General features: G+C 42.7%; 1 protein-coding gene across 2 annotated transcripts in view; it reads right to left on the bottom strand.

Moving 5' to 3' along the window:
- The window catches only part of LOC138285875 (multidrug and toxin extrusion protein 2-like), a 724,302-nt gene that overhangs the window by 262,050 nt on the left and 447,960 nt on the right, over positions 1 to 14,292 (bottom strand). For both annotated transcript variants that reach the window (XM_069226367.1, XM_069226366.1), the window contains exons 4-5: positions 9,570 to 9,718; positions 3,501 to 3,543 (exon numbers count right to left, since the gene is read on the bottom strand). In XM_069226367.1, coding sequence (XP_069082468.1) covers positions 3,501 to 3,543; positions 9,570 to 9,718 — 192 coding nt within the window. The remainder of the gene's footprint in view (positions 1 to 3,500; positions 3,544 to 9,569; positions 9,719 to 14,292) is intronic.

The following is a 14,292-nucleotide window of genomic DNA, read 5'->3' as shown; positions in this document are numbered from 1 at the left end:
TCCTTCAAAAAAACAGCACATTGCACGTTAGGAAAAACACAGTTTAATACGAGACCAGGCAGCTAGGCCCAGACCCTTGCTAGACTAAGGCCTAGTGATTAATTTAACAAACTCCTAAATCAGACCTCAAACTTTATTTTTCTAAGTGGCTTCAAGCCCTTGGCAGAAACTTCCACAGACATTCTGCTGTGCTGACCTTTTTCTCTGGATTTCAGAGTTATTAGAATAGTTAGGAATCTAGATTTAATGGTTAGGCAGGAGAACTTGACTTTCGATTTAAAGCATCATACACTTTTTTCTGATTTTCTGCATTATCGCTATTGGAATATTGGTTCTGCACATGCTGAGTACATTTAATGTTGCGGGATGCTTTAATTCTCCTTTGGTGATTTTGTATATTTATATTATGGTTTTGAGACTTATTTATGTTAGCCTGAATTTGAGTCTGTAATAAAGCCCTTTACACTTTAATTTGGTCTCAGGGATTCAACGTGTGGCTGACAGGTTGCACTCTAATTTGTAAAGAGGAATTTTAATGTGTCTTCTCACCCCACAGAACTTATGAAAAGATTCCTTGAGCCCCATATTCGGAAACAGGGCTGGATCACAGGTGCATCTCTGTTACAGTCACGGAGAAATGCATTGGGAATAGTTCATATGTAATTTTGCTTTTCTGTTGAGTTAAGACTTTAAAACCAGGGTTTTTGCTGAAAGTTTAGCTAGCTCTTTTCTCCTAGGAAAGGCAACATTTGTGGTTCCGCAAGAGGTTTGCCAGCATCCTTCCAAAATATTTATGAAATATATCCTACTGCTTTTTGCATCTCTTTATCAGCACAGGTTTCCACAGCACATCTGCCCCAATGATAATAATGCTCTTCATAGAGAATAATCAGTACATAAAACCAATTGAACAAGAAAGGTTGCCCACGTAGCAGAGAAACATCAACAAACGATTTTAAGGCTCATTTTAGTTGAAAGAGAGACAGAAAAGGTGAGCCTTTAGTGGCTTTCTGAAAAACAAAGGTTTGAGTTTTTATGTGGAATGAGAGAGAGCTCCATAGATTACTTGCATAGTATTGAAAAGTCTGATGTAGTGATGGGAAGGTTTTAAATTTTGAGGTTTTCATTAAAAGGGAATTACACTACATTTACCTGTCATAGGCACATTCAGGCCAAGTAGGTTCTCATGTTTGAATGGGAAAGTGTAGCACCATTAATCAATCTTGGTTGCCTCTGTGATTTACTTCCTATCTTTAAAAAACAAAATCGTACTTTTTTTTGCCCCTTGACATCTCACCTTCTTTTATATGATATATACCCCCCATTGCTACTGATGTAAAGCATAGTGGGATGGGCACTTACAATTGGAAAGCATCTAAGGATCTCATAACAAGAATTACTTTTTTACAGGGTGTTGGAGATTGGGGCGTTTTGGATTTTGGTTCATTTTTGAAAGATGCCTATGGAAGCTTACACTCAGCAAATGAAGTTTGTGGAAGAAAAGATATTTTAATATACAGTAATAATTATTACAGGTGATGTATAAAATTATTTAAAATCAATGTAAATATTGTTAATACAAGATATTCTTCCATTAATTTAACATTATTTTCTATGGGGTTTCATTTTAATTCCCTACCTACACTATTTTATATGAGAAAGTGTTGCAGTATCAGTGGCCAGCAATGTGTGGGACTGGGCTTATTACTGTTCTTTTAGTAGTAACTTACACTCTAAGATAAGCCAAAAGTAGTTAACTTACTTAAAAGTCTAGTTTCCTTTGTAAATCAGGCCCCATGTATGTTAGCTTCATATACAGACCAGGGGCTTGGTTGTCAGATTCTGAACTTCGTTCACCCAGAATCTGCTATTTATCTTCTCTTGATGCAGTCCATCTGTCTTTGTTCTTTCAATATCCTCAGTTGTGATCCACAAGACTTGCATTGAGTTGCTTTTGGTTGGATGATCAGCCCATATACAATGTCTGCCTGCCCTTGAATGGCTCTTGCTTCTGATATTAAGCAGACCACTCTTCTCCAAGTCTCCCAACTGCGTAACAGCCCGAAGGATGACCCCATTATTATAGTGTATTGTGCAATCACCTTATTCACCAAGATCCACTGAAAACAATATTAGGATTGCATTGAAGCACAAGGTGCACTTCAAAATACATGTACTCTCTGGAGGACACCTGACGTGTTGCAAATGCAATTTATTGGAAGCCAGAACCTTAATATCTAATATCTATTTATCACTATGTAGTCCTGGCCACTAATACCACTTTCAGATCCCCAGGAAGGCCAAAACTCATTAGCATAAACTGTTTGACTGGTTCATTGAAAAGAAGCAATTCGTACAGCTGGAATGCCACTTATACCAGGGACGGTGCCCCAAAGCTGCCACCAAGTGGTGCACTCAATATGAAATGTGTAATGGCCTGAAATGTGAAGATACAAAGGGAGACTTTTTTGCAAGTACAATCACCACCCAGACATTAAAAAACTAAAGGGTGCAAGTAGAGATCTTCCTCACATTAATCTCTCCTTCAGGCACTATGCATTTAAGATAGCGGTTATTCAGCTCCCTGGCTGATGCCTGTCTTCTGGCTGTGCCTTTACTTGTCAAGGGGCGTGCAATTTGAGGCAACAAGTATTCACGTACAGAGCCTGCATTTCCTTGACGGCATAAGTGGTTGATGGGCGGTATTTCATGCTACTGGACTCGAGTGCAGAGCTGAGTTTAGGAGAGTCATATCCACTCCTTTTCCTTTTGCCCACTAGGCCATGTACCCAATTAGAACAATTTAAAGACATCAATCACCACTGGTGAGTGAGGTCTTTAACCTCAAGTCATTGGGTTGTGGGTGGGTGATAACACAAAGATCTTGAAGTAGGTACAAAATATACTACAATAAGGTTGCTCCACCGTGCTCTGGGCAGCTTCAATGAGATGACTGAAGTTTGAAAACAAGTAATGGATGGAATTTTGATCTTAGCCACTGGTATTTAATTACGGGTGCATCCCAGTCCACCGGTATTTTGCACACCATGCCACCTCATTTTGAACCGAATCATTTGTAAATCAGTCTTGACCCTGCTCCAATAGGAACAGACCAGCTTGAACTGCCAGGTCAGGTACTCCCTGAACTGGAACACAAGTAACCAAAGATCTCTTTCACCCTAATTGGGACTTGTCAGTCAGGTCCAGCTTGGCTACAGTGGCATGGTAAGCACAGAACCCACAACTGGGCATACCCTTTGCACTTAAGGCGCTGCACTGAAGTATACAAAAAAGTGATGAAAGGAATACTTAAATTACTCTCAGCCACTGGTAATTACTCGGGGTGCATCCAGTCCACCGTCATTTTCCACAACATGCCATCTCAGTTGAATAATCAATTAATTAGCATACTTTCTAGTACTTGCTTCACCTAAGTCTAATTGAACTCTAAACTCTAATATTTCAATAAACAGAAAACATTATTTTTAAGACAAACTTACCAGCAGCACTGGAATAGAAATTAGTACATAGTCATCTGCTAACCTGCAATATAAAATAAAAAAGCATTACTTAACTTATATTAAAGAGAACATTTTGGAAGAACTGATGTTCTTGGTAGGGTAATGCAGAGTTTTCAGTTTCTCAGCTTTGAAAGTAATTCATGTGTTGCAAAACTCATGAAGGTGAACTTTATGCAATGTTGACATTATTCATGCATTGAAAAATAGGCCCAGTTTAACTGGTTACATCAATTTGACTTCACAAGCAAACTTGAGAAAATGTTATCTGAATTCTAAACCCCCTTTTTGTTTCTGGTGTGAGACAGACAACGTAGCCAGCGGTGGTTCATTCACAGGGGCCTAAGAATGTTGACCCCCTTCTCCTGCAAGCCACTACCTCCTAGGCTAATTTTGAGGATTTAAATTATCCCCGTAAACCCATTCTTTCCATTTCCTTATGGGGCGGGGCTATGGAGCTCGCCCGGGGTGGGGCGAGCAGCTGAGGATGAAACTGAGCTGCGCATGTCAGTTTGGACGTATTTTTGCTCTGGCCAGCCTGACGTGCGCAGTTCAGGCTTCCACTTTGAAGGATACCATGGAGCTGCAAAGGTACAGCCCCATTGGTCTTCAGTAGAGCATTATGCTTGCATGCCCCAGCCAATTTTAGCACTACTCTCATTCTGTTTAGTATTATACACAGCAGATACACAGCATAAGAGCAGTGCTTATATTAGCTAGGGAGTTCAGGCTTAATTTTACCTGGCCAGGAGTAGAGAGTAGTAGTGTCCTGATTACACCGCCAGGAACATGCCAACACGTGGAGGACCCCTCTCTCTCTGGCCCTGCTCTCGACGTCTAGTATGCAGGTACGAAGATGTCTGTGCCCTCTGAAGGGTGAAAAGGGGGTACATTGACCTTTGAACTCTGGGCATCGATTAGTAAGTTCACGGTCCATCACATATATAGGCAATTGTTTAAACCGGAGGCAGAGGCTCAAAAGATCCCAAGTGTTGTGCAGTGCTTCTAAGCGTTGGACTATCTTGGTCTTTTTTATGAATCACTTATATATGCATATAATGTTTAATATAGGGGAGCCTTTTCCACATTTTCAGCTGACACGATCGCTAAGCAAGATCAAAGTAAGCCTTTGCGTATCTGCTTCTGTGTGTTTGTGAGTTCACAGTCATGCGTGTGTTTATGCCTATCTGTGATCACGTTTCCATGTGTGGAGGCATTTGTGTGTTCGCGACTCTTTTATGTGGAGTCAGTGACTCATTTCCACAGCAGTTCCCTCATGTGAAACCAAGGGGGGGACACAAATTGACCTACTCTTGTTTACCTGACATAATCCAACTATGTAGTGGTCGCTGACCTTTACTTGTAGGCAGTCTAATGGGCAAAACTATGTTTTTTCATTTTGTGCAGCACCGCGCCTGCTGCTTGGGAGTTGAGTTGGCACCTCACAGGTCCATGCAGTGCATCCCTCATTGCATGACTGAGAGGATCCGTTCGGTGCAGACGGGATATTTCAATTCTTTATTAAAATTAGCTTTAAAATACGCCATTAGACCCTCTTTTTTAAAAGTTTCTCCAAAGGAGTCCCCCCTAACCTTCCATTTAGTCAGTCAAGCTCCCTCACTTTGCTCTTTCACTACTTAAAACCTGTCCACAACTTTTACGCGCCACCACTTTGAAATGTCACCAGCTGCACTGGACATGGGCCTGCTAACGATTGTAATAAAAAATTAGGTGTTTGAAATTTATTGCATACAATAAGTATTATATTTAACAATGGCAAGTATTTTACCCTTGTTAAATTCCGGCAGATTTGACCTGCTGCAATTTCATGAAGGAGTTAATCTTTTTTACACCTGGTAATAACTGGATGTGATAACCTTTGCACCACTGGTAATTGTGATTCCTGTGCAAACAGGTGTTTGTGCTGCGATTTCAATTTAATAGGCCACTTGGAACCAAGCCCACAGAATCCAGGACATGAAATGCATCCACAGTTTTCAATAAAAGTTAGCATCCTTTACCAGGTCCGCCAAATGGTGATGGTTTGTGAAGTCTAAATCTCATCTCAAAGTATAAATTAATAATAAAACATATACCATAATTCATACTGTGTAAAGAAGTGGCACATGCGGGCATTGACGTGTTTTTTTCAACATTATTTCAATTGAAAGATACATAGACTGAACAGCTTGTAACAGCACATTGCTGGGCCAGTGGCCATCTTGGCAATCCCGCCTTCTGTCCTAGAAGCCTGCATGCTAGCAGGCTGCTTTCAGATCTGTATAGGCTGCAAACCCAACCAGGAAAGGAAGGACAACTAAAAAAGAAAGCTGGAATCCTTGTCCGCGCTGTAGAAAACTACCATAAATATTAAGGTGTCTGATTAGAAGGAACTTGTGAATGTGTAAAATGGCTAAAGGATGCTGGACTTCGTGCATTTCTGTCACTCTTGTTGGTATATAGATACATACAAATCAATACAAAGGTTTAGCTCTTGAAAAATCTCAGCATGGATTGCTGAAACAGCAAGGCTTCCTTCCTATTTTTACAGTACCAGTACTGACTGTGAAAGTATATGAGAGCTAACATAATCAAAATGCGAGTAAACCGAAGGCCAACGAATGAATTGTGAATATATTGACCAGCATCTAACAATAATGTACAGCAAGAGAACAGATGTAGTATGTGACAGAGTGAACCACTCCTGGGGCTAATGGAATTCTTTTTGCGAATTTAGAACACTGCATCAGCATGGGGCATGGGTAGTGCTCCCGTTGTGCGAAAACCCTACAATCCTCTATTAAGGATGTTCCAAAGTATCTTTCAGTGTCCTACCTAGACAATTAGTCGATGACCCTATTAACAAAATTCTGAGACTGCCCATTGTACATAGCATTTATGTTCTGAGTGATACGTCCCAAGGTGCATAGAACTCTAAAGTTTAGACATTGTGATGTGTTTACTATGTATGGCTCTCGTTGAGAGCAGTTGAGTTAACAATGGATTCTGAATCTGGTGTTTACTCTTTGTTTTGGGAGGGGGAGTTGAGGGTAATGCCTTGTGTGCTGTGTGAGGTTGATAGGGTGCTAAATACTGTTTTTAAGTGGAGGAGGGAAGAGATGGCAAAAAGTTTATGGGGTGGATGACAAGACATCAGGTTAAATAAGGATCAGACAGGTGAAGGCATGTTCTGTATGTCTTCCCATGACTCTTTTACTCCTGCACAGTTGGTGCCAGCAAAAGTAGAAGAAATGATAGCGCCAGACGTAAATTTAAAGCTTGTGATAGATCTTTCTGTGCAGCCACCTATTATGCCTGCACCGCAGACACTATCTGCATTGTAGTCTTTTTGCCTAGTGGCATTTCTTGAACAGACATCACAGATGTTATTAACTTAGCTTTGAAGGACACCATCACTGCCTTCACTGGTCCATCCTTAACCTCAGTCACTGGTCCTGCAACCAAATGCAGTTTTTGATCCAGATGCAGCTTCTATTTCTTGTGTAGACACATAACTTCATCTTCTCCTATTGCAATTTTTCATTCTTGCACCACGTGTGTCTGAAATCTCACAAACTCCAGATGACTCTGCCATTATCTTCCCCATGGAATGGATCCGCTGTGTATCGCGCCTGATACCTGATGTTCTGGGTGAGACAGGTTTTAAACAGCTTCTGCTGCAGCAACAATGCGCCTGCCGACATGGTCTATTTTGCTGCAGGTCCACGTGGACTACACGAAATAGGTGCAGGCTAACCAATGGCACCCAGGTAGAGAGAGAGAGAGGCTGATTGGCTCAAAGATAAGATGCTGACATGACAATGAAACAAAATATGAAAAGTGAGAGGCAGCAGAGTTCAATAGAATGACTCACTAAAAGGAAATGGATGTATATGCCCTCAGGAAAGAAACACTACACTTTCAGAGGGATTGCATTGACAAGAGAGTGCACAGGTTCCATTCAAAGAGGTGGAGAGTGATGACTCATTGAGGCTGATCCGCATCCATTGAAAAGCATCTGGAAATTCAACTGCAACCATACAGACCAGAAACCCAGACAAAATGAGGAAGGTACATTGCGTAATTGCATTAGAAAGAAATTTCAGCATCTAATTTAATCTAATATATACAAGGAGTTGAGAAAATATTTATTGAAAAGGTGTTGTGAAACTGTAAGCAAAAAAGATTTATATCAATCAATTCAGAAAATAATTTATATAAATAATAGAGGATAACGTTTTACAAGTTGAGCACTCCTAGCTTTCATGAGTGTCACTTTAAGCACCTAAAGCCCATCATTGCATGACCTAAACTGCTTGCCAGAGACATTCTGCTTCACTTTCACACTGTCTTTAATTGTCTTTAAATTATTTGGCTCCTGAAATATATATACTAACTTGCACCAGAATATATGGACTTCAAAAATTCTGCTCCACTGGTGGAATGCGCTGAGTTTTTCCCCACTCCACGTTGTGCTTGGAGAGTGAAGTTGCTGCAAAATGCAGCCAACCGCCAGGTGGCAGAGTTTCTTCTCACGTGCAGCTTGCCAACATTAAGTGGGTGACACGAGTGAGAATTTGCATTACCTAGTGTGATTATCAGGTGCTAGAATGCCTCCCGGCGAGATTTCTCAGTGTGGTCTGTCGTGGGTCCTATTTAGTTTTTATGGGACTTAGGAGTTCGCTCAGCCTTCTGGATTGCAGGCCTGTGCCCCGTCACCTAGTGACTTTTAACCTACTTGGCCTGCTCTGTTTTAGCACATTAATTTAATTATTTCTACCAAGTGTGCTGCTATGTTTATAGTTAGGAAGATATTTTGATTTCACATTATCAAAATATATTTTCACATTATAGTGAGGTTTTCACAGAGTGCCACTCTGTGAAGACCTCACTATCAGTGATATAAGTAGGTATTCACATCATATCCTTTTCCCACTTACGTGTGACAGGATCACAATGTACTTTTGGAGAGAATTGTTTATATAATTGCCACCTCAAGCATGCCTTCTTATCTATTATTTGGGAACATACCTGGGTCAGGGCCCCTACAAGATCTGTATAAATACATTTCATGCACACAAGGTTATCAGAGGGATTCCTACCAGATGCCATCAAAGCTATCTATGCTACATGTTGGCTTGATGCAGACCCAGCCTTCATGCCCCCATGGAGTCTGATCTCGAGCCCTCATTCCAGGGCAGCAAGAGTTGGGGAGTTCTTCCCATGGAGATAGCACTGGCAGGTTAGGTTTATCACATCAAGCTCTCTTTAGGTTAGATTAGGTTCCCCATGCTAGGGCTTTAGAGATATTTTACATTCCAAGTTATTACAAGATGGTGGGGTTCTTTTTATTGACGACTCATCTTTTCCATTCTGTTTCTTGCATTGTTCATTGTCCTAATCATTGCAGCTCATACATTTTACAGTAGATTGCAGTCTTGTTGAATCCATGCATAAAGGCTGCCCGAAATCACATTTTACTGTTTAGGTTTTTGTTGAGGTACTTCTTGTGAGCCAGGAGGGTTGGGCCGGTAGTTGAGACTTGTTATAGGATTGGCCTAGTCACCTATAAACAAACGTGCTTTCATCCCTAAGCCAGCAGTCTTCTCTAGAGAAAGAGTCCAACTACGAAAGGTCAGTCGCAGCAGGTTGCAACCATTCACACTGAGAAAGCTGCTGCTTGAGTAAAAAATCTACTCAAGCAGCAGAAAGAAGCAGTGCCCTCTGGCCCACCAAATGATGCCTCTTGTGCTGCGGCACAAGCTCCTGCTGCTAAAAAAACATCGCTAGCAGCGCAATGTGCCCAAATTCTGCCCACTTGCGGAAATCCGCAGAATCTCACAGAATTTTTATGTAACCCTGTGGTATTCCGTGAAGGGCAAATCCGCGATTTCTGCCCACTCTACTCTTGGCAAGTATGCATATCTCTATAACACCTATTATGCTGCATTCTCCACCTTAGCATTTCTGTAATGTATGCCGTTACATCACAGGCATCATCATCTGGGATAGAGTTTTAATACAAAACAAATGAAAAATCATAATTCTTACCTGGACACTTTGGGATCTTGCCTGATTAACAGCAGTAGTTTCTCTGTGTTGACGAAGATAGCCCAACAGGGGAAGCAAATGAGAATTAACATGAGCAGTGACTGTTGCAGGATGACTCCTATTTGCTTCAAGTTTTTACCACCAAATGTCTAAAAAGGTAAACAAACTATTAGTCAGTATATCCAACTTACTGGATGCTATGAACTGCTGTTTCAGGGTAAAAAGACACACCTAGCCATAGGTGTTTCACTTGCAATTATGTATAAAGTAGATTTCTTCAATAGGCAAACATGCACTAACCAGAATTAGAACACTGGAATGTTGGGAGCTCCACTGAAAACAATGGAGTGCTCCGGGCTTCTAATGACTGGTAGAAGCCCAGCGCCAACATTCCATACTTGTGTTCACAGCTGCTGCTGTGAACAAAGGCCTCACAGAGCCCAAGGGGATTTCTCAAAACCCCATTGGGCTCCATGAGGACTTTGTGTTAATTATTAGAGCATTCTGCCCTCTAGTGGCTGAATGTTCTAATAGCCGTATAGCCCTCCGTAACTGGCATACTGGCATTAAAGTCCTGCTCACTTGTTAAAGACTCTCGCCTTCAGCTCGGGCCTTTGGCCCTGGATCAAGCCTTTAATGGCTGGTAAAGCCTGCTGCGGTGGTCTATAATGCTATATTATCCTATTTTTGAATCAGATAATTTTTTTAGGAACTACTGTTGACACTTTAAATAATTAGGAGCTTTGATGCATAAGATAGGGACTATTCGAGTCTTCATAAGACTTAGTCCACGTCAACAAAATAAACTTACATGTAACAGGAATCCAGGTTAAACCCTATAGGTTTATTAAAAATTAAAGATCATTACAGAAGGGAAAACATGGTTAGTTAGTCAATAAGGATCAGCTCAATTTAAATAGGGAGGTGTATGATGCAGATTGACGAGCTATGCAGAGAAAAAAAGGTGAACACTTCTATCATGGAGTGAAAATAAGGACGGGTTATTGGGAAACTCTGAAGACTACTACCTTCCACAGGCCTCGGTGATCTTTAATTCAGTCTCACTGTCAGAATGAAAAAACAATTACAATATTAACTATCTGGAATCGCACCCCTCTGACGTGCTTTTGGGGGGGATACTTCTAACCCCCCTAAATGGGCACGGACAGAAATGCTACTTGTCAACGCTGCCCTCCCACCTCTGTTCTGAAAGGAAGAGCTGCCCGAGTCTCCAGGGGCCGCGGAAAGCCCTAAAAACACAAGAGAACCTGGGGCTGCCGCCCCCGTTTAAAACGGTGACCCCCTAAAAACCTGTCGGGAATCGAAGGGAGCAGAGGAGTGCCAAGGAGTGCCGTGGTGTACCAAGGAGTGCAGAGGTGTGCTGTGGAGTACCAAGGAGCGCTGTTTACACATGGTAGCGTTCTGCAAGAGGCAGGTTCCTGGTGTTCTCATTATTATTACTCTTGCATGTATCAAAAGTCTGTTGATGCGTTCCATTTCCTTGCTGTGCTGTCTTCAATATGTGATGTCTCCACCCCTACCCTATTGTTCATTCATATCAGGGTGGAAGTAAAGGCAACAATGTAAATGCTTTTTCCTGTGTACTCGTATTCTTGTTTAAGTTGGAACAAAGGATTCACAGACGAGATGGAAGAGAAGGAAGACAAGAATATAACGCGCTAAAGACTTGAGAGGGACTACATATCCCAAGCTGCTTTGAGGCCCCAGGAGGCGGTTATTTTCACCTGCACCCACTTGACACTAACGAGCGCTATAAAGCGCGTGGTGGCACCTTGCTGCGAGGGACGCGCGCGGGCTGCGCCCGGCGAAGCGCGGGCGGGCCCGTCCATGCCCGTCGGAGCCCAGAAGAGGTCGGGCTGGGCCACCCCCCTAACATTGACCATTCAAGCAGGCATCAATGATCTTAGCGCTGCGCGCTATTGTCAATACTGTGCCATCCCATAGGCTGCATCGTTATATTGATACTCTATAGAACACTTTATCACCAATAACAGTTCCAGATGGGTAAAAGGAAAGCAATAGAGGCTGGGGCAGGGGCAATGCTAAAAACTAAGCGGAAAAGGCACAAGCATGCAGCTAGTAACTGCGTTATGGACAGAATTGACTCTCTTTTGGGTGAATGCAAGGGAGTTTTAACTACTCCTCAGGGAAATAATCTCAACAGTACCGGGGGGAAGCACGCCCCAACCAAAAGGAAAGCTGGCCCAAAGAAAATTGCTGAGACTTTTGTGAAACGTGGGCAACAGGACACAGCCACTACAGGGCAGGGAGAGGGCAGGAATGTTATCACCCACACTGCTCCATCTCTAGTGAACGAGCTACCACTGGGTCCTAACGATTTAATCCAGTGCAGCAACCGCTTTAACCCGTTAATTAATGCCCTAGAATCACATGATGACATTGACCCAGGTACCAGGGTGGACGGCCTAGCAGCCGCAAACACACACTCAACTTACATAAACCCACAGCACATTCAATGCATTCAAGAATTAAAAAAGGAAGTACTAGAACTTAAGCTCATGGTTAACTCCTTAATTGCAATAGTAAAACAGTTAACTCTTTCAGATGACACGGCCATCATGAACTTTACCCAAAGCCCAACCCTACCAGGCACCGCGAAGAATCTGCCAATTTTTCCAGCACCCAGTTGTGATGTCCTCCTCCCAGCCGGTGTTAAGACCCAGAACTTCCACCAGCCTCCTTTGCATAACAGCTCAGGCGCAGGAAATACACTAGACGACCATCACAAAATCCCCAAACTCATGAGCAATACTGCCCCAAAATATTCTGTACAGCCTGCCACTGATTGGTCTCAATCAGGAAATGTAGTTCTAATGGTCAGCGTTCCCAAGTTAAATACATCAACACAAAAGGAGGGCCAGACTCTATTAAAAACAAGGCAATTCACTGGATTCGCCATGTAAGAGGCTGTCGCTCTGTAATACGCGAGGACATAATTAATGTAGCAAGATGGCCTGACCCAAGAACACATTTTGACATTTTAAAACTGACACTCAAGGACGGGACCATGGTGGACAATTTAGTGGCCCTAGATGCAAGAACAAGCCCACCAGCACACTCGCGCATCCAGTTCAAATACCATAGGCCAACCGTGCACTACGGGGATTGTCCGAGCTACTGCCCAGCAAAAAATGTATCTTTGGTGAGAACGATTGACTTAAAGCTTCATCTAAAATCTATGCTGAAAAACCACACAACCAACATATATCAATCACCTCCAGGCCTGCTGCAATCCTTAACACTGCCAGTGCAAGTACTCATTCTCCCTCTCATGACATATTCCCCCAGACCTCTGACGGCTTGCTGTGCAAATATGACAATACTGCATCTCTCATCTTGCAGGAATATCGCCCATCAAATCAAGAACTGATAGCTAAGCCTGCAAGCACTTCCCTCACCAGGGCCAGGCCAGCTCCATTAGAGGAACATCACCACTCACCTCAGGTCTCACTGACCAACATTGTTATTGATCCACTTCTTCCTACTCAACCTCACCTGCCAAACCATCCTCTGGAAGCTAATTATGTAAATACCAGGCAATTAGACAGGATAGCTCCTCCACTCACTGGGGTATGACTTGTCTCATGGAATGTGGCAGGTTTGAAATCTATTCTTCCTCTTCCATCTTTTACCTCTTTTATTGAAGAACATGATACATGTCTTCTCCAAGAGACTTGGTCAACTGATCCACTTTTTCGAACAGGCTACTCAAACTTCCACATTCTTGCCGTGCCCAGTACTAGAGGCAGGCCTTCTGGGGGCTTGACCATCTAGATCAGAACATCACTTAACTGTCATATATTACAGCTACCCACCGATTCTCCCGACCTGTTAGGTCTTCGTCTATCATTCGGGCCTGACTGTTGTGAACATCTTCAATATCTACACTCGAGGGGTCAGGGGGGGTCAAGTCTCCAAAACCCTTTGTGTCCTGGCAGCCCTCTTTCAAAACTGCCCCCGCCATCATAAAACCATTGTGGCAAGTGACCTTAATGTCACATTCGAACCTCTAGACTGGGATGATCTCAAGTCCACAGACGAGGAGGATCGAGCTAGGTCTATCCCCGCCCTGTACATTCCACCCATCAAGAGATGAACGCAGGTCACTGTCCAAGTTAAGTCACTGACCATGGAATTTGGGCTCAGGGCATTAAATGGCAGAACTAAATCAGACACCAAAGGCCATCACACATTCAACAAAACCAACCACACCAGCAGAATCGACTACTGTCTATTCGACATAAGATTATGGCCCTTAGTCATCGACATGACGATCATTGAAAGAACTGAAAGTGATCATAATCCTCTCTCTGTCCGCACCTTAGCTTTGGGCAACCACTCGCCCACGATTAACTCCTCAGTAGCAGCACCAGAGGGTATTAGCCTGGTTAACGACAAATGACACCTTAAGTGGGACAAGGTTGCAGCTCGGCCCAAACTCATCAACGCAGCTAATAACACCCTAAAGACTACATTAACGAACCTAGAGGAAAGTCCCGCAATCACCTATAAGGAAATAAGTTTAATTCACACCTCATGCTTCAGGGACATCGCAGCCCACTTCTCAGTATCCACAGCTCATGATGGCAAGAGACCCAAAGGTAGGCACCGCTGGTTCAATAAAATGTGCCGGTCCTTAAATAAGCACTTAATCCAAGCTGTTAAATCCAAGGATGCCACG

This window comes from Pleurodeles waltl, chromosome 3_1, assembly GCF_031143425.1.
Source record: "Pleurodeles waltl isolate 20211129_DDA chromosome 3_1, aPleWal1.hap1.20221129, whole genome shotgun sequence".
NCBI classification, from domain to species: Eukaryota; Metazoa; Chordata; class Amphibia; order Caudata; family Salamandridae; genus Pleurodeles; species Pleurodeles waltl.
The sequence above is the reverse complement of the archived record's forward strand: the minus strand, read 5'-3'. Positions and strand labels throughout refer to the sequence as shown.